Source organism: Varanus komodoensis, unplaced genomic scaffold (genome assembly GCF_004798865.1).
Source record: "Varanus komodoensis strain SLA01 unplaced genomic scaffold, ASM479886v1 scaffold4, whole genome shotgun sequence".
Lineage (NCBI taxonomy): Eukaryota > Metazoa > Chordata > Lepidosauria > Squamata > Varanidae > Varanus > Varanus komodoensis.
In genome coordinates this window covers 11940750-11965122 of record NW_025335941.1, presented here as the reverse complement: position 1 = coordinate 11965122, position 24373 = coordinate 11940750, and the positions used below count along the sequence as shown (strand labels likewise).

General features: G+C 39.8%; 1 protein-coding gene across 1 annotated transcript in view; it reads right to left on the bottom strand.

The window, feature by feature from the left end:
* Positions 1–24373, bottom strand: part of DSCAM (DS cell adhesion molecule) — a 377225-nt gene that overhangs the window by 4311 nt on the left and 348541 nt on the right. Inside the window, exon 32 of the mRNA XM_044441999.1 lies at positions 21308–21610. Coding sequence (XP_044297934.1) covers positions 21308–21610 — 303 coding nt within the window. The remainder of the gene's footprint in view (positions 1–21307; positions 21611–24373) is intronic.

Below are 24373 nucleotides of genomic sequence, written 5' to 3'. Positions count from 1 at the left end.
GCACCTCAGCTAAATGCTGGAATGGCCACAAAGTTCCACTATTTCTCTTGAAGAAAGCCAGGGAGTGGTGAGAACATATCCACCACACAGAGGTTTGAACCCCTCAGAGATGTGGGAGAAGCTAGAGCTCTCCAGCAGAGTACCCCTTCCACAGATTACATGATTCTTACTGTGGAACCGTAGCAGGTATACATCTGATATGAGAAAGCCCTCTGACTATTTCCAGGTGGTATCTTCTCCTACAACTAGCAGGTGAGGGAGCTTCATGTAAAAGGTTTCTGTTTGGGGATTGTGTTAACTAAGTGAATGCCTTGTTTCATTTATTACAGCCCCTTTATTTTATCTACTCATGTCTCATCCACTTTCCCATTCATTACTGTTCCATTCATTTTTTTTCATTCACTGAAAATTTCATTGCTACTTCAACATTGATAGAGACTAAGCAAGTCTTCTGATGTATGTGGATTTGGAGTTTTTGTCTGTATGGTATCAAATTTTAAGTAGCTGTAGTATCTCCCCAGAGTAGCAACAGACCTGCCATATTTCAGACAGATGGAACAAAGCTCTTTATTTTATAATCACATTGCTAAAATGCAGTCGACATCCTTTAACTTTTCAGAGGCAAAGCAGGTTCAGAGGCATTTTAAAGCACACTCAGGTTCCTGAGCCCAGGATACAGGTAAGCACTTCTCTGCCTCAGATGCCTCTGCTCAGTAAGGTTGATACTTAGGAGAAGCTCTGTGGTGTCAGAAGTGCCCAGAACACCTTCCCATGCACTTTGTCCTTTCACATAAAGATCAATGTTGGTGTGGAATGAACTTCTCCTTCTTCCCCCTCTGCTGAGACCACAAATGGAGCGGCAGGGAGAAAAGAGCACACTGGGGTGCAGGAAGTGGAGGAATGGGGCCACAGAATTATGCCAAATCCAGTTGAATCCTTAGCCTCTTTCCTTCCCTAGTGCTAAATCAAAATGCCTCATTGTCTAGAGAAAAGGTGCAGTATGGTGTGGTGTGGGAATTGCCTCTGTTGCAGCTCAAGCCAGGCACTGGATGTTCATAAGCTTCCAAGAATGCAATTGTCCTTTTGAGGTATTTTCCTGGACACAGGAATGGAATGCAAAGACAAGTCCTACCTCCAGTGACTTCGGTGTGAAAGCACCTTGAAAGACCTTCATGTGTTTAGCACTAAGGTCTGCAGGGTCTAACTGTTCTGCTGAAAATGCTTACAACCACCTGCAGATTTTCATGCTCAGTGCCACAAGATTTGCAGAGGAGCTGGATTCATGGGAATGTTGGGAACTGCACTTATATATGTATGCTTTCCACCACCAGACCTTAATTCTTGCATGTGCAGGATAAATGGCTGCCTAGGGCAATTTCAGCAATCCCACCAATCAGAACTCAATGGGAGATGAGAAGTCAAAAGGATTTGCAATTGTTTTCCCCATTTGTCTTTTCATTCAATTCTCATAGAAACAAGTTAGAAATGAATAGTGGTGATGGGTTTGCTTCATTTTCCCTTCTTTTTTTTAGAGGAATCAACATACTGCTGTCATTCCTGTTGATCCTGTTACCACTTTGCACGCACACAGTAAGTTCCTATTCTCTGAGACCTCTAGTTTGAAAAATATACTGAAACATTATCCATTTGCTTTTTAGACTACTTGAAAAAGAGACCATCGCAGCAAGCAGTTCGTTATAAAGACAGATTCTCATGTATAATAATGCATTGACATTTTGTTACAGACATTTGCAGTGAGAATGGTAGATATTAGCATTGCAGTCTTATGTTGTGTGTAACACCACAGCATCACAGGTGCTTTGCCTGTTATATTTTTCCTTCATTTGCCAGTTTAAATCCTAATTATATGATGCAGTGCAAACACTTTCAAACAATACTAAGACTTGCTTTCATGCAAAATAAACTACCTTGTTGGTAATTGTTTGCAAGCTGTATGACTTTTTCTCAGACCTGAATAATGTATCACAATACATGGCAGTGATAATGTCCCAATTCGTTTTTGATGATGGAAAGCATGCAGAATGCTGCCTGGGCTAATGTAATCCTATTCTATTGTTCCCTAATTGCAAGCTCATTGTGAAGTTCCTGCTATATCATGTCTACAGGTATGCTCCAACTTAAATTGGCTTAAATTTCTTTATGATGGCCTATGGTTAAGCTTTCCCATCCTACTTTTGCCAGACAACCTCTGTCCATTTCTGTGTCTAGATAAACTAATGGTCTAACTCAGTATAATGAGGGTGAGTTTGCAGCTTGGAACACAACATAACCAGTCAGACTGATGTGCAAATGCATCTGTCATTATACTCAGTCTCATGAAACATGTATAAATGATGCATCAGGACTGAGCCAAAAAGAACCAAAAGCATCTGCTTCTATGGCCATTCCATGGAAAGAAAGGTATTTTTTGTATGATGGTAGCAATAGTGCTTTGAATTTTTTAAAGCCTACGTGACTATGTGAATTTTTATTTTTTTTTATATAAATTGTATATGTTTTCTTTCTCACCACCAGTTTGATAAAGATGAAGAATGCAGCCATAGCAGAAACATGGCAAATTTTTAGTTCTCATAGCTGAAAACACAACTGGCTCCCGGCAGAAGTCAGGTTTGACCAGTCTCCCTAAAGGACACTACAGCCAAATGATAGCATTTCTAGGCATCACTTTAAGCAATATGATGCTTCACTGCCTGTGATGCTCTAATTACCTCTTTTCAGTGGTGTGTGCACTTTATCAGCAAGGAGAGCAAACCTTTCAACCCCAAAGCATTGGAAATGAGTGTGCTTAATAATTCATGAATTGAGGCTTAATTACTACAAAAGCTATTCAAAAATGGTTTTCTAATACAACTTAAAATAACCATATTTTCTGTTTGGATAGGAAAAGCATGTGCAGCAAGAGCCATCCATTCAAATGTATATTTTTGGTTTTGGTTCTTTTGTATATAGAAGGACTAACTTCAACCTCTGGCATTAATAACTGATTTCAGTGAATGTAGTCAATATTCAGCAATCCAACTTTACAGGGGGACCTGTAAAGTTTTCCCTCTGAGTGATCAAGCAAGCAACATGGCAAATGGGGAAGTTAAACCATGGACCATTTCTTGCCCCTCTTTGTTTATGTGCCACACAGAAGCACTTGTGCACTTATCCCTGCCTGGATGCTCCTCACAGGCCTCTTCTTCCAATCCAGAGGTAGATGGTACATATATGCTCCCCAGCTTGTGTTTTTAATTATAGTAATCACTAGTGTGGTTTTTTTTTTAACATTCATTTTAGTACCAATCAACTCTTTGGGAGTTAGCAGCTGGTGAGGACAACTGGCCATGGAAAGCATCAATATCAGGGGTTGGAAGGCCTGTTTTAGCTTCCTAATGTCTAGTTATGCCTTTAAGAGATAGGAGATTAGCCTTATTCTGATACTGGTTTTCTTTTATAAAGGGAGGGAGGCAATGGGGACAACAGCTGTGGCTTCACACATGAAACAGCCAGCAGCAACATGAGCAAGCAGTTCCAAATTCTAACATTCAGCCTGACCTGTGCTGCGATGTTACACACACTGTTCCCTGTTTCTTGAATTTTGAATTCTTCTGAGCACCAATTTTTGGCCTGCTTGATCTCAGAGATGGCATTAAGAAGTGACTTTCTCTTTCTGACTGCTTCTTCAGAAAGCCTGTTGTTCCCATAGTATTGCTCTTGTTGTTGTTAGTCGCAAAAGTCGTGTCCAACCCTTCGCGACCCCATGGACAACATTCCTCCAGGCCTTCCTGTCCCCCACCATCTCCCGGAGTCCACTTAAGCTCACACCAACTGCTTCAGTGACTCCATCTAGCCACCTCATCCTCTGCCAGCCCCTTCTTCTTTTGCCATTTATTGTTCCCAGCATTAGACTCTTCTCCAGGGAGTCCTTCCTTCTCATTAGGTGGCCAAAGTATTTGAGTTTCATCTTCAGGATCTGGCCTTCTAAAGAGCAGTCAGGGTTGATCTCCTCTAGGGCTGACTGGTTTGATCGCCTTGCGGTCCAAGGGACTCGCAGGAGTCTCCTCCAGCACTACAAAGGCCTCAATCCTTTGGCACTCAGCCTTCCTTATGGTCCAGCTTTCACAGCCATACATTGCAACTGGGAAAACCATAGCCTTGCCTATACGCACTTTTATTGGCAGGATGATGTCTTTGCTTTTTAGTATGCTGTCTAGATTTGTCTTAGCTTTCCTCCCCAGGAGCAAGTGTCTTTTAATTTCTGGACTGCAGTCCCCATCTGCGGTGATCTTGGAGCCCAGGGAAATAAAATCTGTCACTACCTCCATTTCTTCCCCATCTATATTCTTAGCCAGTCCCAATTCCACTGTCCTCATGCTTTCCATCATAGTCCTCTCACATACACACTGATGCACCCAGTCATGCCTCCTGCCAACTAAGCATATCTGCATACTGTTTACACCCATACAGTCCATCCATATGAAGCAAAATCCTGATCTAGGATCTCTCCAGCATGGAGGAATTCTATAGGTTGTATCCAATATAACTCTAATGTAAATCCCACTGATTTCAGTGAATCTTATCTAAAAAGAATATTGGCTACAATTCCTATGGATTGGATACATTGTCATATTCCTGCCAGTTAACACTATGAAAGAACATATGTTCTTTCATTGCCTTAAGAGTTTTGAGTGAGTCATTTATGTAACTAGATAATTTTGCTGCGAAATCTTTGAAAAAAATATACTTTTTTCTCGGTAAAGAGATACAAGGAAATAGGTGCTTTTAAAAAACATGTTTTACTTCAACATCTCAAGCAACTCCTCCAAAATGGTCACTGCAGTTGCAAGAACAATGCCTCTCCCAGAATCAAAACAGCGCTGCATCAGCATTTAAAAACCTGCGAACTTGTCAGTGGACATCCAATTCTGCCACTCCCTACACTACCATACAGCAGACTGAATTCTCCTTTAGTTCAGTATTAATGCAGCAGCAAAGTTTCAGAAACTTGCAAACTGAACCTTGTAGTGCAAAATCAATATGGGACCTAGATGTGAGTCTTGGAAACATTCTAAATAAATCATGGACGCATGATAGAAGAGGCACAATACACAACAAGCTCTGTTCTCATTCTTGGCTCATCACGCAAGTCAGTTCATATATTTTTAAGTGGACATGCCAAAACCGATCTTCCAGTCATTTGATAAAGGACAGAAAACATATTAAATGTATCACTCACGCACCCTACATTTTACTAGATTGCTGATGGCTGCATATACTGAATGGAAATTTTTAAATAATGTAAAATGTCAGCGGAAGTTCATTTACCACTGACATTCATTTGAGAACAGAGGAAACCTTGTAATGTGTTGTTAGGATCAGTGTGGGTTAAAAATTCAGTAGAGTGAATATACCACACTGACCCCGCTGTACAGAAACTCGGCTAGAATGAATCCTTCTTGCCCACCAGTCAGCTCTGGAACAAGTGCTCCTGCCATATCCCTGTTGCCAAGTTGCAAAAGGGATGCCACACTGCTCTGGTGGCAGAACAATCCCTTCTTGATAGCATGTAAGTACCATGTGCTGGGCTTTTCTTATCTGTTAGAGCCCCTGATGGAAATCTAATTTAAAACCAAGGCCAGGAGCTTTTTTAGGATAGGAAGGGATGACACACACACTACCTTTCTTTAACACATGAATTATTCTGATCAGGATGGGGCATGCACTCACATGGCTGAATTTGTGAACTATTGTCCCAAGAAGTAACCAGTATCAGAATTTTTCTGAGCTGCCACCTGAGCAAATGTTTTATCCATGTTTGGCCAGTTCATGTTGCATTCTCCACAAAGATGCATAGTCAAGAGCAATCCAAAGCAACTGCTTACATACAGCTTGTTTGCCTGAAGGGGATGTTTAAGGTGGACTTACAGGACTGTGACCTCCTCTGGTTGCTTCTCTACTACTCTGTGTAAGGTCTTCATCTTTCATCAGCACTGAGTGGAAACAGATGGCTGGTGGTAACTTTACATGCAGTTCATGTAACTCCATTAAAAGGTACATCTATCTGTACAATCCTGATGAATGGTAGGTAGAATTTTACAACACATCAGGTACAGGTTTGTGGTAAAAAGGTTGGCTGTATCTAAAGGCAGTGTGGGTGAACTGTATGGATACATACTATATTAGGAATGCTCCTTTACTGGAACATACTTGACCAAGTGCCTCACCTACATTGCAAAAGGTCTACTATGTAACTAAGTAAGCCGGTGAGAATAATCTCACATCCCCTGTGAGAATAATCAAGCTAGCAAATATATAGAAAAGTTAGCTTTACCCTGGTTCAACATTGCTCTCCTGATACATATGTGGGTGTAAGAAAGTTATAACAGCTGAATCCCCTTAAGTCCAGCAATGATCAGATCTGACAGTGTGAATCAAATTAGTTTTTCTAATTAATCCAGTGGGACCAAAAGTCCAGAATTTCTTATTTCAGGTAAGAACTTTCTTGCTCCGGGGACTAAAGACTAGGAATTAAGGGGAATGTGTGGGATAACGATAAGTTGAGCTTGCTGCAAGGCTTTCAGGTGTCTGTGCAGTCTCTTGGTTGCTTGTCTCCCACGTTTCATCATTTCACTTTTTGCTTGAGCTTACCCATCACTGCTGCTTTCCATCCTAACACACAGTAGTCCCATTGTACTGGATTCTGAGAAGTGATGCAATTAAGGGTATGATCCTAAGCAGGTTTAGACTGAGATGAGCCAGACAGCTTCCAGCATTTCCCATGAAAGCTGTGAGACTTCCCAGTCAGTTAGCTGGCATTTCCTTGTATCCTACAGAGCCAGCCTGCCAGACAAAAATCAGTTTTGCCTTTTTGGTGGTGTAGCCCTGAGAAATTTTGGTTTACTTTTTTTTGCAGGTTTTGTAGAAGGATTATGCTTGTTAGCCTGCATATTATATTAATTATATTATATTATATTCAGATGAGTCACATTACCTCCCTACAGGCTGATATCTCTATCTATTTCCCAACATTAGGAGCTTCAAAGTTGCTCTGGAGAGAAACACTTAACAGCATAATGAAATGTAGCAGTCACCTGAGGCTAGTTATAGCAGTAAGACCTGTAACTGACCCCAGGACCTTGTATCACTTACTGTTTCTCTGGAAACATTTGTTTCTGGTTACATATCCTGTCACAGCTTTCTAAAGTCACAAACCGCATCCCTTTAAAACAAGATCATGTGCTTCAATAGATGAATAAAATGACTAAAAGGGTCAGGCTGAAGCCCACATTTAGGCTCTTGTACAAGTTTACAAGCAATCCAACTTTTTCCAAGCAGTTTTAGAAATGTATTCAGATTTTATTTCCATTGAAATTAAGATGGCAAAACTACTTATATATGTAGTTCCTTTGTTTGTGGGGTGGTAATTCAAGGGTAGAATGAATGACTAAATAAATTTTGATTTAAAACAATTATTCTGTCACTGACTTGAATTGGTCTTGATTTGGCAACATGCAACATTTGCCTCATATAAAAGAAAGAAGAATTAAAATGAGGGGAAATTCAATTTTAACCATAAGTTGTATAACAGTAGAACTTTAAGCAGTCCAATAAAGGCAATGAGTATCAAGTTTAGTTTCATTGTCAAAGACAAAAATAATCATGTTTTACAACTGGTTTTGATATAAATTTAGGGTTAGAAAGGCCACTTCAACATCACCAGAAAAAGAAAAGAAAAGAGGAAATTCATCACCAGAACAGATGGCATAAGAGAATAAGTGAATTTCTCATTCTCTCTCTCTCTCTCTCTCTCGCTCTCGCTCTCGCTCTCTCTCTCTCTCTCTCTCTCTCTGTGTGTGTGTGTGTGAGAGAGAGAGAGAGAGAGAGAGAGAGAGAGAGAGAGAGAGATTTAAAAATAAATGACTATAATTTAAATAAAATACAATACTTCTAGAGATGTATGAGAAATTCATTTCAGTTCACTTTTTGTCAGGATCAACCAAGTTGGTTCCTCTGGACTGAACACACAGTCAAATGCAATCTTCAGCCAAACTCTGTACTTTTCCAAGCTGAGCAAAATAAAAAATAAAAAAAATAAAAAAATACATTTGACAGCATGAATGCATTTGAAAAGAAAATGCATACTTCTGAAGTTTGCACATAAACACGGTTTAAGAATGTGGCCAATTGGGAGAAGATGCACACAACTGCTGCATGTGTTGGGGAAAATGGGAAAAAAGGATCACAGCCTGATATTGACTCAAGAGAAAATGAGCTTCAGAGTGGAATGTGGAGAACTTGGATGAACTCATGCTTTGCCTGTACACAAACACCTGCGATGCTTCACTCACACCATAATGGGGAGGACTGGGCCTAGGTGAGCTTGATTGGTCTGCTGCTCAGGGGCTAACTTCAACTTCTTCCTTCTTATGGTTGTTTTCAGTACAGGCTGGAGGCTCCAATATCAGTAGGATAGTGTATGTACTCTGAGCTTTAGTCTGAACTTTAAAGGAACTATTAAAGTCCCTTTGAACCCCTGCACCAAACAAGTCCAGCACCATGGACAGCACCTCAACAGTTCAGCAATCTTACTGACAGTGGTGCCACCAGCCTCTGTTGATTATTTATAAACTAGACTCGGGTTGACCAGCCTTTCCAATAAAGGCTGCTTTCAAATACAGGGTCATCCTTTGCAAAACCCAGCAAAAAAGACCTGTTATTCTTTATGCACCTACTGCACCACAGTGGGCTGAGGGGATCTGGACCGGAAGTGACCATCTTATTAGGCAGTTAGTGCTGAATTCTGAGAGGGCTGGGTCCCAGGACAGACATGCTGCAAGCCGCCGGAAGCAGTATGGGTGGGCAGTCTAAAGGCTAGCCTGAGCAGTAAGCTACCATTCCTGGGGTGGTGCTGGTTGTTAATAATAACAACAGTGATTTGATTTGATTTAATTGAATGGCATAGTGTCCAATTTCCAAAGCTCTTTGGGCAGTTTACAAACACTGGACAACAAAAACACAATATAAAGAACTGTCTGGATACATTGGGTTAAGCAGGCTGGTTAGGAGGTAAGTGCTGAAGGTAACAATGTGCAGAAAGCACATAAGGCATCAGCCCACCAGCTTCACCCAACTGAGCGAACTAGAGTTAAATAGCAGAATAGGGCACAGGACTGGCGTTGTCCAGGGATGTCCGTGCTCTGACTTGAATGGCCTGGAGTTCCACCCGTTAGCAGCAGCACTGGGTACACAAGGACTAGGGCCCTGGTACTTGGGATGCAGGACTTCCTCTGAGAGCCATGCACTGCTGGCAGGACAATTTTACCTCCCCATTACAGTCCACTCTGGGGGAGGGTCCCCTCCCAAATATTACTGCATACTGAAGGAAATTTTGCTTTGAATATTGACCTATAGGATTTGTATGAAATTATTTTTTTCATACAAGATGAAAGAAACACAGAAACTAGTTTTGTTGTTTGACAAAGCAATATTAGCATTTGTGATAGAGAGGATAAATTATTGTATTCTACCAAAATAATAATAAAAATGTATACTTCCCTGCCAAAAAATTAACCTCTGCAGTGTTATTTATATTTGCTGAACTGAATCTTGCAGTAAGTCATGGCACTGATTTAATTTGATGTTTACATTCAAACAACACTGAGTATTGGATAATGTGTCCAAACTGTTTCATGGGGAACCCATCAAAACTTCTGTGTTTGTTTTAATGTTGATACTGTTAAAGCCAAAGAACTGAGATCTGAGAGGATTAATGAAGCAACAAGGTGCAAATGCTTGGAAACTGTCTACTTCATTTAAATTAAATTAATTGGAGCATTTAGAGCAATAATTTAAAATATGTAGTCCCCAAAAAATCATACTATATTAATTTGTCCCTGACTGTCCTCTTCAGATCCATAAACCAGCTAGCAGCACCATGCAAATATATGCTGGGGGCTGGGGAATCAAGGAGTTCACAAATGCTTATTTCAACTATAGGTCTGGAAAGATCAAAGGCTACTGCACTATGAAGATTGTTTTTAACTGACAGTTCATATGTTAAAGTTCCCTTGTGCAAATACATATAACCATTTCTGTTTTATCAGATGATGAGTGTGCTACCTCCAATTTGTAAGCTGAAGCAAATTCTAAAAAACCTCAAACAATGAGCAGGAGATGCAGAATTTCTACACTTCAGATTCCTAGGCAATTAAACTATGAGAGGCTTCTGTTTTCTGAGGCCTTTATACATCAGAGTGTAGAAATTGTTAATCCAGTCTTGACTCAGAAGGGATTATTGCATTAATTCACTCTATTATGCACTAGCTCTAGTATAATGGAGGTGTCATGAGCCTCAATATCATATACATGACCTGGGTTATCAACAAGGGATGTTATATTTGCTATTTATAGCTAAAACATGTTTTAGGAACAAATTGTTAAGAGAAAACACAGAACCGGGATGCTTTCAAGGTGAGTTTTCTCTCCCACCAATGCAAAGATTTCCAGTTCTTGTTTTTAAAATAATCATGCAGATCCGTTTTGCTCCTGCTTATGTCCCTCTCAGCCACCTACTCTATTACTCCACTTGTACCGTTCTCTCCGCATTGCCCTGATGTTTTATGAAGCATGGCTGACGAGCTGAATCAATCTCAACATTGCTTCAAGCAAATCAAGACTCTTTTTAAAAGACTACTGCATTTTTAAAGAACTCAGTGGTTTGAATACACAAGAGAAGAACCAAATTTATCCATTTGATTGTTTTTCTCTTAGAATGCTGGACAGCCTCTGAATATTTTCCTGCAATGTTGAGTGGGTAGAAGGAAATGAAAAAGTGCACTAGAAGGACACAGACTTATCCAGAGCAAGTTGAAGTTCCTGAATGTTCACAGAAACAGGAAAAAGAATTGGTCTCTCCCTCACTGCAACTGTCCTGGGGATGATTTTTCAGTGCCATGTGCATTGAAGTAACATTTTATCAATCATCGTCAGACCACAGGAGTACCCTGAGGCAATCAAAAAACAGAACTGGTGTTAAGGTGGAAAATGGAGAGAGATGACAAATCATGTACCCTGCAACTGTGGAGAACAAAACACACCTGCTCAGGTGACAGAGTGATATAGGATTAATGAGACTAACTAGTGAAAACTTGGAAGGTCAAACATTCCCTTAGCAATTACATCAGAACTTGTAATTCCCTTAGCAATTACATCAGAAGCTTGGACTAGTATCTACTTTCATGCAGAGTATAACTATGGAAGAAAATGGAGGGAGGCTGAGGAAAGCTAAATTAGCTGTGAGCTTGAGTTGACATAGTATTTATTATATTTTATTTATAGTCAGTAAGTGTTGGACTAGTGTCAGGAAGACTTGGATTCAAATCCACATCAGCCGTAACTCCGATTTGATGTTGTTGTTGTTGTTGATGTTACTAGTCACAAAGTCTTGTCCAACCCATCGTGACCCCATGGACAACATTCCTCCAGGCCTTCCTGTCCTCCACCATCCCCTGGAGTCCACTTAAGCTCACACCAACTGCTTCAGTGACTCCATCTAGCCACCTCATTCTCTGCCGTCCCCTTCTTCTTTTGCCATCTATTGTTCCCAGCATTAGGCTTTTATCCAGTGAGTCCTTCCTTCTCATTAGGTGGCCAAAGTATTTGAGTTACATCTTCAGTATCTGGCCTTCTAAAGAACAGTCAGGGTTGATCGCGTCTAGGACTGACTGGTTTGATTGCCTTGCAGTCCAAGGGACTCGCAGGAGTCTCCTCCAGCACCACAATTCAAAGGCCTCAATTCTTCAGGGCTCAGTCTTCCTTATGGTCCAACTTTCACAGCCATACATTAGAACTGGGAAAACCATAGCCTTGACTATACACACTTTTGTCAGCAGGGTGATGTCTCTGCTTTTTAGTATGCTGTCTAGATTTGCCATAGCTTTCCTCCCCAGGAGCAAGTGTCTTTTAATTTCTGGCTACACTCCCTGTCTGTGGTGATCTTGGAACCCAGGAAAATAAAATCTGTCACTACCTCCATTTCTTCCCATCTATTTGCCAGGAAGTGATAGGACCGGATGCCATGATCTTAGTTTTCTTAATGTTGAGTTTCAAGCCAACTTTTGCGCTCTCCTCCTTCACCCGCATCAAGAGGTTCTTCAGTTCCTCCTCACTTTCTCCCATTAGAGTGGTATCATCTGCATATCTGAGGTTGTTGATATTTCTCCCAGCAATCTTAATTCCAACTGGTGATTCATCTAGCCCCGCCTTTCTCATGATGTGCTCTGCATATAAGTTAAATAGGCAGGGCGACAGTATACAGCCTTGCTGAACTCCTTTCTCGATTTTGAACCAATCAATGGTTCTGTGTCCAGTTCTCACTGTTCCTTCTTGACCAGCGTATAGGTTTCTCAAGAGATAAATAAGATGGTCTGGCACTCCCATCTCTTTAAGAACTTGTCACAATTTGTTGTGATTCACACAATCAAAGGCTTTAGCATAGTGAATGAAGCAGAAGTAGATGTTTTTCTGGAACTCCCTAGCTTTCTCCATGATCCAGCATATGTTGGCAATTTGATCTCTAGTTCCTCTGCTTCTTCGAAACCCTGCCTGTACTTCTGGTAGTTCTTGCTTCACATACTGCTGGAGCCTAGCTTGTAGGATCTTGAGCATAACTTTGCTAGCATGTGAACTGAGTGAAATGGTGCGGTAGTTTGAACATTCTTTGGCATTGCCCTTCTTTGGAATTGGAATGTAAACTGACCTTTTCCAATCCTGTGGCCACTGCTGAGTTTTCCAATTTTCTGGCATATAGAGTGTAGCACTTTTACAGCATCTTCTTTTAGGATTTTGAATAGCTGGAATACTGTCACCTCCACTAGCTTTGTTGTTGCTCAAACTTCCTAAGGCCCATTTGACTTCACATTCCAGGATGTCTGGCTCGAGGTCAGTGACCATCCCATCGTGGTTATCAGGGACATTAAGCTCTTTCTTGTACAGTTCTTTTGTGTAATCTTGTTACCTCTTCTTAATCAATTCTGCCTCTGTTAGGTCCCTGCCATTTTGGTCCTTTAGCATGCCCCTCTTTGCATGAAACTTTCCCTTCATATCTCCAGTTTTCTTGAAGAGCTCTCTGGTCCTCCCTATTCTATTGCTTTCTTCTATTTCTTTGCACTGTTCATTTAAGAAGGCATTCTTATCTCTTCTAGCTGTTCTCCGGAATTCTGCATTCAATTGGGTGTATCTTTCTCTTTTTCCCTTGCCTTTCACTTCCCTTCTTTCCTTGGCTATTTGTAAAGCTTCCTCAGACATCTTTCTTGCTTTCTTGCATTTCTTTTTCTTTGGGATGGTTTTAGTTGCTACCTCTTGTACAATGTTGTGAACCTCCATCCATAGTTCTTCAGGAACTCTTTCTGTCAGATCTTATCCCTTAAATCTATTTATCACCTCTACTGTATATTCATCAGGGATATGATTTAGGTCATACCTGAGTGGCCTAGTGCTTTTCCCCACTTTCTTCAATGTAAGCCTAAATTTTGCAACGAGAAGCTAATGATCTGAGCCACAGTCAGCTCCTGGTCTAATTTTTACTGACTGTATAGAGCTTCTCCATCTTTGGCTGCAGAGCACATAGTCAATCTGATTTCTGTATTGACCATCTGGTGATGTCCATGTGTAAAGTCATCTCTTGGGTTGTTGGAAAAGAGTGTTTGCTATGACATTGTATTCTCTTGACAAAATTCTACCAGCCTGTGCTCTGCTTCATTTTGCTCTCCAAGGTCAAACTTGCCTGTTATTCCGGTTATCTTTTGGCTTCCTACTTTAGCATTCCAATCTCCCAGGATGATAAGGACATCATTTTTGGGTGTTAATTCTAGAAGGTGTTGTATGCCTTCATAGAACCTGTCAACTTCAGCCTCTTCAGCACCAGTGGTTGGGGCATAGATTTGGACTACTGTGATGATGCGTGGTTTGCCTTGAATTTGAACTGAGGTCATTCTGTCATTTTGGAGATTGTATCTCAGTGCTGCTTTTCCTATACTCTTACTTACTGTGAAGGCTACTCCATTTCTTCTGAGGGATTCTTGCCTGCAGTAGTATACCTGATGATCATCTGAATTAAATTCCCCCATTCCTGTCCATTTTAGTTCACTGATTCCTAAGATGTCAATGCTCAGTCTTGTCATCTCTTGTTTGACCACGTCCAGCTTGCCTTGATTCATGGATCTTACATTCCAGGTTCCTATGGAGTATAGATCTTTGCAGCATTGAACTTTCCTTTCACCACCAGATACATCAGCAACTGAGTGTCCTTTCAGCTTTGACCCAGTCGCTTCATTCTTTCTGGTGCTACTAGTACTAGCCCTCTGCTCTTCCCCAGTAGCATATTGGACACCTTCCAACTTGAGGGACTCATCTTCCAGTGCCATATCTTTTTGCCTTTTGGTACTGTCCATGGGATTTTCATGGCAAGGATACTGGAGTGGGTTGCCATTTCCTTCTCCAGTTTTGTCAGAGCTCTCTGCTATGACTTGTCCATCTTGGGTGGCCCCGCATGGCATAGTGCATAGCTTCATTGCGCTACACAAGCCCCTTTGCCACAACAAGGTTGATAAGCCTCAACCTGCCTTTCAATGAAATCAAGCTGGGCAAAAGGGGCAGGGCCTTTTTGGTTGTGGCCCTTTACCTGCAAAGTTTTGCACTAATTGATATTCACTATGCCCCATCATTACAGACCTTCAAGCAGACCCTATGGTTTAGCTGCTTACCATGTTATATACTTGAATCAGGACTTTATTGGGTATCATTACCTTTGGTATCTAGTTTTTATTTGATTACTGCTCATCTATCGTTTATGTTATATCATTTTGCATTTTGTACACTGTCCTAAAAGGTGGCAGATAAATATTTCAAATAAACATATGATAAATATATACATTCATGTTTAAAGAAAATTCAGGTTTGAAGAAACCAAATGCAATTATGTAGAAAAAGGAGTCAGTAGGGTTCTATCCTGAATCATCAAGGTCTGCCGGATTTACAACATGATGCATGTGCAATTCTGTAAACTCTGAAGGTGTCCCAGTGCAATTACTAATGTTAAGGCAATCCTATAAACTTCAGTCTTAGCTCCAGGTATGACAAGTGCATAAATATGAAAGCTCTGCATTTTCCAATCCTGTGGGCAGGCGTGCCTTGCACAGCAACTTTGTTCTGACAAATGTTGAAACACACATAATAATTCTTGTGCAAGGGAAATAAAGTGTGTTAATGATGATGTAAGAGCAAAAAATGCAAATCATCACCATTACTTCTAAGCACGATCACATTTTGAAAGATAAGGTATCCTTGGTTTTTAAATACATACATACATACATACATACATACATACATACATACAATTGGGCTTTTTACTAGGAAAATTATATGTTCCATATCCTAAACTTGATAGTCTATAAAAGTTAGTGGCAAAATGTTTACAAAGCTACAGGGAGGCCCTCCTCTAATTGCGTGAACACCACTTGCAGGTTCCAGCATGATAGTTCCAGCTTTAGTGAGGGTATAAAGACACCCCTACCCCTGGTGCTCACTAGCCCAGAGCTTATCTGCAGCTCAGAGGCATCCATTGATAGGAGTATGATGTACCTATAAGGGGGAGGAGGGGGCAATTCATTTAAGCAGCTATTCTATCACTCCTTTAAAAGGCAATTTAAGTTGTGATTTAAGTTCTATCCCACAATTGCTTTCAAGTGTTGCAAAAAGTATTTCTAAAACTTTAAATGTGCTACAGCAAATTGGGGAGGGGTGGGAAAGAGGGGAGGATACAGACAGTTATTGGCAAGGCAGTCTTCTATTATATTGTTGATCTTAGTGCTTTGATTTTTTTTCAAATGCTATTGCACAATAATTATTCTTTAAACTAAATATAGCCAGAAAAGCATTTGAAAGATTGGTTCAAGGAATAAAAATAATGAGAAGCAGAATGAGTAGAAAGTAAATAGTGATAGGTCTACTGATGTATGACAACACATTCTTGGAAAACATGGAAGAGAACCATTAAGGCTAGCTGTATCTGCAGGAGATGAGAGGAGACTGGATTTTCCGTAGTCTCAGAAATGACAGAACAACCTGGGGGAAATCCAGGAGGTCACTGATTTGATCCCAATTCACAAAGCCCCATAAAAAGGGAGTGAACAGAGCATGTGAATTCTACATTAAGTGTCTAGCAGTAGTTCAGCAGTATTCTTCTAAGCTGCAGAAAGCATTCCCCACTGGATTTATTTGTTTCTAGTGGGCGGAAGCAACTGTGGCTGAAATGTACTGAATAATTAATTATTTCATTTTTACAATGCTTCATTGCCATTTTAAAAATGAAATGCTAATTTCATGGTCTTGTGGTTACAACCATCCTAGGCAGTTTCACATAAGTAATTTTTTTGCATGCATAAGACTAGGCATCATATCATAAATAGTTTGCAGAAGCAAGCACCTCCAATGGAATTCCAGATGTGCTAGAAGCCATATTTAAAGTGTTATCTGCAGGTATTAAAATAAGAATGCATCTGCAATGAAGCTATTGTGCAAGAAAACTTTATATTCTCTTGATGGATCTCTAAGGAGAAAATGGTTCAAAACAAATTCTAAACACTGCATGATGTATTACTAATTAGGCAATTAGTATTGCTTTTAAGATGTGGAAATTGCAGTTAGACTTCAGAGATGTAGTGCTATAAATGCACATTTTTAATATCTTTCAAGTTGTTCAAATTAGGGCTAATTTGAGAAATACTAGTTAGGCGTGAGAAATGCTAGTGAGGTGTGATTATATTACAGCAACATGTGTGTGGTGCATTAAATAAGCAGTCGAACAACCTGATGGAGAGGCCTATAGCTCAGTTGGGAGGGGGAGTGCTGGGGCTAATTACAAATAAGCTGTATTAATTGAATCCCTGCACAAAATTATCAAGATGGAAATGGTCTAACTTCCAGAAATGGAAGCCAGGTCATCTCTTTGCTTTTTATGCTAGTGTAAAAACACACAGCTCTGATTCAAATTGCAAACTGAGAAGGAAGATTTCTCCCCATTAAAGACTGCTTCCAGAAATCTTCCTTTCCAGCCAGTGGTAAGACTAGGGTTAATAAAGAAAAAAAGTAGAGGCATTCATTGGTATCAGTGAAAGATTTTCTTCTTCTAACTGCTCTACAGTTTGTGGGGGTAGGTTTTGAGAAGCAAATAGTGTGTGTGGGAGATTTAATCCTCCCCTCTTGGTACACTGTGGTTCTGATCTGAATTGGGGCCATGCATGCCTTTATTATAGCAAAAAGCAAATAGAGGGGTCAGTTAAATGCTACATGATCAAATTAATATGTAGTTTGACCCTGAGATACTGGTGCAAACCTGAACTGGATATAGCAAAAAGTAAATTTAAAAAGTTAGTTGCTACATACCTTGCTTGCATAAATCGAGTTCATGATATACAGGATAGTCCTATTATATTCTTGCAATATTCTTTTGAAAAAGTCAGACTAGCAGCCCATTAGCTTTAAGGCTTAGTGGAGATTTGTATCCAGATGTTTCTGATACAAGTTTGACTCTGTATCCACTGAAATGGACTGTGTTTCTATTTTATCACTATTTGTGGCTTTACTGTATTAGTGTGCCAGGTATTAGTTATAATATACCACAAATCAACAGGTCTTGTTTGTACAGTTCCTTGAATTTACCCCACTGATTCTAATTAATATTAATATGCAATAATATATTTTTCACAGTGCAACATATCTTAAAAACTATCAAAAACATAGAACTAAATGCAAATTATGGTCTCCACAAGGCCTATGGACTGGCTGCAAACCTGTAAATCCCATAAGGGGTTTTGCTGACATTCCAGATCATGGGGATTTGAGCAGAGAAAGCAGAGCTTGCAATATCTCTGCTTATATTCTAATGCATTGTTTAGAAGCAATTATAATATTTAGAAATAGCAACTATCATTGAATTATTTACTTGACAAACAAAAGGAGCTAGCCTATTTGGCTTTGATGTTAGAAATATTATCTGTTCACTGACTAAAATAAAATTTATTTTATTTTTAAATAAAAAGATTATTAGTTAGGAATGCCTAAATTAAAGGAAAATGCCTAATTTTTCCTTCTTTGTTGTTAGACCTGTATCAACTAACTACAGGGATATGCATTAAACTCCAAACACCTAGGTATTATATCACATTAACACTGCAATTTCTTAGAACATAGGAGTATATGCTTAGAAAGAAGTTCTACACAGGGAACAAATCCAGATCAATATCTAAAACTATATTAAAATGTCAACAGATAATTGGATTGTGCATACCAGTCTGGATAAAGAATAACTGCATTAACAGTGTCTCTCTGTGTAGACTGTATTCCCATGAAAGAAAACATTATGTTAGGATTGTCTGTTGGTGTCACTGGCATTGGCTATATTACCATTTTAGATAGGAGGTTGTGAAGGATGGTTTGGTGTGCTTCCAGGTGAGCTAGATTCTTTGGAACTGCTACCCAGCAGCAAATGTTGTCTGGACCACATACAGTGGAGAAGGAAGAGGTAATCTAAGAAAGGTTAGCGCAAAATGTCTGTGCTGTGAAAAATGTTACACAACTGGAAGTACACTGCCCTGAAAGCAAGGCAGTCCAAAAGTGAGCATGGAAGAGATGATCATCCATAATATAAAGCAAGATGCCCAATACAGAGAATAAGCCTTCTATAGCAATGTGATGGGGTGGCCATATGTTCTCTCTCAGAGTGTGCGTTCTCCATTTGAAGGGGGGGTTCAAGCCAAATGTGGCTGAAAGATGAGAAATGATCAGAAACCTTGGCATTGACATTGCCAATTAACAGGAAGTTCCTGCACAGCAGACTGTGTGGGCACACAGGTTACTGGGTCTTCTTCACTACGGTGAGATGTACTGTAGTTCTGTTTAAACTATATGCATAATTACTAGATTTGCAAAAATGCTTATACATTAGCAATGCGCCAGTGGTATACAAATTTGTATCATATCCATCCTCCTATTTGGATGATGCATTTCCTCTTTTTTAATGCTGTATAGGTCACTCAAATGGTTGGATCAAAATCTAATTCATTGATCTGCACAAATTAAAATGTTATCATGTGTGATGATGAGAAAGTATCTCACATTTTCCTACAGATTTTTAATATCGAGGGGTAGCATTCTAAGGTGTTGGCATTTTTAAAAACCTCCTGAAACAAGCACAAACACTCCTTGATGGAATTATTTTTAGAAGTACCAAAGCCCTATTGCTCAAATGGTGCCTCCTGTCAATGTGACAGAACACACAGAGGCAGAGTGGTCCTGCTGGAAGCTGTCCTTAATGTATGTACATCCTTAAGAGGACCAAAGGTGCTTTGGAAAGTGTTGCCTGTTTTTCCACTGGTAACTTCTGAAAAAGTGCTACCAAAAACATGGTCCTGAGGCCAACAGTGTTAGTTTCTCCTCTCGTGTCTAGTTTCTCCTATTTGTTTCTGTTCATTAAAGACCACGTGACATAACATCACCTCATTATACGGCTCTCCATTCCCCATGACAGCAAATAAAGTGGACAAGGGGAGAAAAACGCACAATGTAGATAACATTGGACAAATAAGAAAATACCCATTCCAGGGGAAGGAACTAGACACAGGGCTGCTATTTCTGGTAACATCTAGCTCTGTCCCAAGCATGAAATCATACAATATGATATATCATTTAAGGCAGTTTATATGAAATCCTTTCAAGGCTGGAAGCCCCTGTTTTAGACATGTTCTCTTCCTAAATCTGTATGTCATACACTATTCATTCATCATAGAAAACTGAAGCTAGGACTTGTCTAGATAGTGCCATATATACATTTTATAAATAAATACACCATGATAGGACAAACAAACTAGCAGTAGTAATTTTGTTCTGATAGAATTTGGACTGAAACAAGTAGAAGCAATAATCTAATTCTGTCATACAGTGAAATATAACTTGGGCCAGAAATGATCTGAATATGAAGACACTCATATCTTGTTTCCTTATCCATCCCCCAGGACATCATGTTCTCTTAATTTTTCACATGCTCTTTTTGCCTTTTTTGTCTTTTTTTGTATACTTCAGATAGCTATAATAATACTATATTGATGGATGCAGAAGAAAGAGGCAACAGTGACAGGAAAATATGTGACATCCATTTGCAGTCATTATCAGTGAACTTTTCCAACATTCTCCACAGAAAGTGGTGGGTGGTATTCTGTACTAAGGACCAGAATTTTACAAGGATATCAGGGACAAGGAAGACATATGCCCCATCCCCACTTTGAGATGAAGGCAATTGGCTTCTCACAAAGATGTTGTTTCCCTGCCCTTGACAATACTGACAAAAAGAACCATATTGACATCTCGGAGCCCCTTTATCGGGGGGGCCCTTTATTGAGCCCCTCTATCAGGACAGCACAATTACCAAGTATTTTCCTATGAAGTGGGGTCATTGCCAGTAAGCCACTCTTCCTGGTCCTTCTCTACAGAAGTCTTTTGCAGAGTTCTGTTTGATTTTTTAAAAAGGACTTCAAGAGGTCGAAATTGCTGGTTCAGCCCAGAGGAAAGTAGCAGTGGACTAAAATTAGTCCTTTTAGAAAAGGGTTAGAGCTACACTTTACAACTGTGAGTTTATTTTAGTTCAAATTAGTAGGATTGGTGGAAACAAGACCAACATGCATTTTTTAAATATATCTTCCCCATTTTGTTGTTTGTGACTACTGTTCCAGCATACACACGTGGGTATCCCTTCCCCCATTCCTGGATTATTCATAAGTGTCTCCCCGCAATCAAAATCTAACCCTGCATTGAATGGCATCACAGCACTATGCAGTCAAATATGATGGGTGACACATGAAGAATTCAGAAAAGGCAACACAAATGAATTTTTAAAAAACCAATATGTATTGTAGAAAAATGACCCAAGGATAGAAATCAATGTGGAAATGTTTGCCCCACAGTACAGAACAGTACAGGAATTGTCTTCAGCTGACCTCCCATGGATTTGGGCACACCTGCTTTAAACAAATTTGGAACAGAAACCTCATGGAGTCAAAGCATGGTGAAATTGTGGGGCTTTTGTCATCAGCAGAGCTGACTCCATAATAAAATTTCTTTCTACTATTCCTCAGTAGTAATACTAAGCACCTTTCTATCTTCAAGGGCAATGTGAAGAAACATTTGACACTCCAGCATCTGCAGGGTGGAGTTCAGAACTGATGGCATTAACAGGATAGCCCTAAGCACCTACCTGGCCGATGTGCCTTTGGAACAGCCATGTTCGTCACGCGTCCTCCGTCCTGAGGTTTGGGAGGTGATGCAGTAAACCTGCAAATCCCCGATTCGGAAGGGGTGCTTGAGGTCAGGCTGTCTGTGTATTCATTAGTCCCTGCCGTAAGCTGCTCTGATGATGTGTCTGATATGAAGCACTCCGTGATGGTAAACTTGGCGTGTCGCAGCTGTTCTTCCATCTTGGCATGCTCATATGCTCTGGCTAGCTCTTCATAAGTGGAGGAGGCACTTTCTGTGGAGACCATGCTGCTCCTTGCTCGATCTAAACAGCCAAGGAAAAGGCAGTTGCTTCACTGGGAAAATCTCCGCTGGCTTCTTAATAAGCAAACACTACAGAAATTATAGGGTCAAATTAATCTATTGATACTCTGTTCAGCTTGGGCAATAATGTCAACACGATAGGGCATCATTTCCTGAGAGTTTTCTTGATGTGCATCACACAAGTCAGATTTTATGTGCTGAGAAGGAAAATATTTCATAGCAAAATGGTGGTAAACATTTCCTTTTTTTCTTTTTTAATAGCATTTCATTTTCTATTATGTCTTCACTCTAAAAAGCAAATTGAGTATTTGTAAATCATATTTATTTATTGTGTTATATGCTACCTTTATAACTGATATGAAGGATATGGAGAAAGAAAAACAAAGCTAATTGCAAAACTGTTAATATTAATGATAAATGGAATCTTGAGAAATTCCCAGAGAAAAATACTTGTTTGTTACCTTTTGCCTCATGTTTCAACACACAAATCATTTAAAGAAACTTCTTAGGCTGGATTGTATTTTACACTAAGTCCTAACAAACTGTAAACCACAACTTTACACCCTGCTTTATTTTCGTATCTTTTTGTTATTTACTGTCAGCTCTGAAGTAACAGCCAGCAGTTAATTGCTTTTTGTTTGCTTGTTTGTTTTTCACATTTAAAAACATTCAATAACCTAAGTTCGAATTTAAAACTTAAAATGCAAGATAATAAAAAGCTAAAACCAGGAGCAGACTATAATAAAAACCAAAATAAAAGCCAGCAGGTAGATAAAGCAGAGAAAAGAGCTGAAGAGCCAAAAACAATTTCTGCAATGCATGGGAAAATAAAAAGGCATCAAAAAGACCAGAGCATAGGTGCCAGCTGAAAGCATTTCCTGAACAGGGTACCATACTAAAAAAAAAGTCCTGTTTTATAGTCATCCACTTTACTTCTCTTTATGTGAAGGAAAGCTTCAGAAGAGCATCTTAGACTCCAGGTAGGGAAATAGGGAAGAACTGCCTCTGATACCAGAATCCTCCAGCAAAAGAAAGGACAAGGGCTAGGAGCCAGGATTTCTGGGTGGTTTGAAAACTGAGGTTTTTGGCAGCAGTTCTGGTTTTACTGGATCAGAGCAGTTGCTAGGCCTTGAAAATCCACTTTGCATTTAAGTAAATTGTGTGCAAGAGAGAGCAAGTTGTCTATGAATGCATATGTATATGAATGTGCATATGTCCAGATGTGTGGACTCTGTCATTCCAGCAGACACCCAAACTGGCCTTTAGGACAGAAAAGGTTGTGCACCCTGGGACCTGATGCCTATTAAGGGATTATTGAATATGAGACCAACTAATTTATGCTGAAATCCTATGGACACAGAATTGGGAATAAGCCCCACTGTACTTGATAGGCTTTACGTCTGCCTAGGACTGCATGCTTAGGGTTGCAGATAGAGATTTCATAATACAACAACAGCTGTAATATTCCATCAACTGATGTTTTTTTGCTTTTAAAAGCATTACTGGGGATAGGGGGCTTCTTTGAATTTAATTTTTCCAATGCAATTCAAAGTATTGATGCAATAAAAAATAAACGTTTACAATGCTCCATTAAAGTTAGGTACCAGCCTACTATCATGGTAGTTCAGTAATGATGGAATGCCTTAATATGTTTCGACTTTACTTCCAGGTGCAATTGCATGGCTTGACTGCACCCAAACAAACAATAAAGCTTCCTGAAGAAATGTTCTAAAGGCAGATCTGTGTTTTTACTGAAGTGGACCTTTCATCCCTTCCAGCTACTGAAGTCTGGCCAGGGCTTCTAAATAGGCTTAAGATGGATGCTTTGATGGACATCTGGTGCTGTCACTTTGACTGAGCCTCATTTGAGCTTACCTGTTCAGTTATTCTACTTTGAGGCAGCCCAGGAAGGCAAGTCTGAGAGCCTATAGACCAGACTAGCTCATTTCTTAACTCACATTTAGTAACTTCTACAAACTGTTTTAATTCTAGATGAAATCCATTCAGAAGGGCCTATTTTCTTTCACAAATGTTATAAAGTATATATCACTAGCAAAAGACTATCTAAAAACAGCAAGAGCTGACCCTCTCTCCCCCATGCCGAAATGCAATGCTTTCCTATAATTTTAGGCACAGAATCACAGTGACATAAAACAAAAGTTCCAACTGAGAAATGATAGATGCAGGGCCAGTTCCATCACTATAGGATACATGTGGCAAACAACACCCTAGCTTAATCAGGTTTAGTGCTGTGCTGTTGTTATCCAATGCATATGAAAAACCCTATGTTCTTCCTACTCTGTCTTTTGACTTCTTTACTATTTCTGCAGTTCAGGATAGGAAGGCCCTTTATATACCCCATGTGAATTTTCTCATGAGCTGGCTGGGATGTAGTACCCTACTAAGCAGGAGAAATAGAAACCTAGCCATACTGCAGAAGATCATAGGGATAGAGGTGGAAAGGTTGCATTAATGTGTGGTACCAAGTGCTGGTGGAACGGACTCAAAATCTGCTCCGTAGGTTAGGGGCGCTCTGCAATAGATTTCATGGGATGCAGGAAGGAGGAGAGGAAGAGGAAGTCCTGTTGCATGAAAAGTCCCCTTATGAGACACTGGAAGTTGGCCATTGCCCATATGATTTCCTCTGTCTCTTAGCAAAAGAAATTCTATTCACTCTAGTCAGGTATGTGTTAGATCTTAGTACATAGCATACCTTTCCATACTTTAATCACCTTTCCATCAAATTCCTGCAAAAAGGTCATTC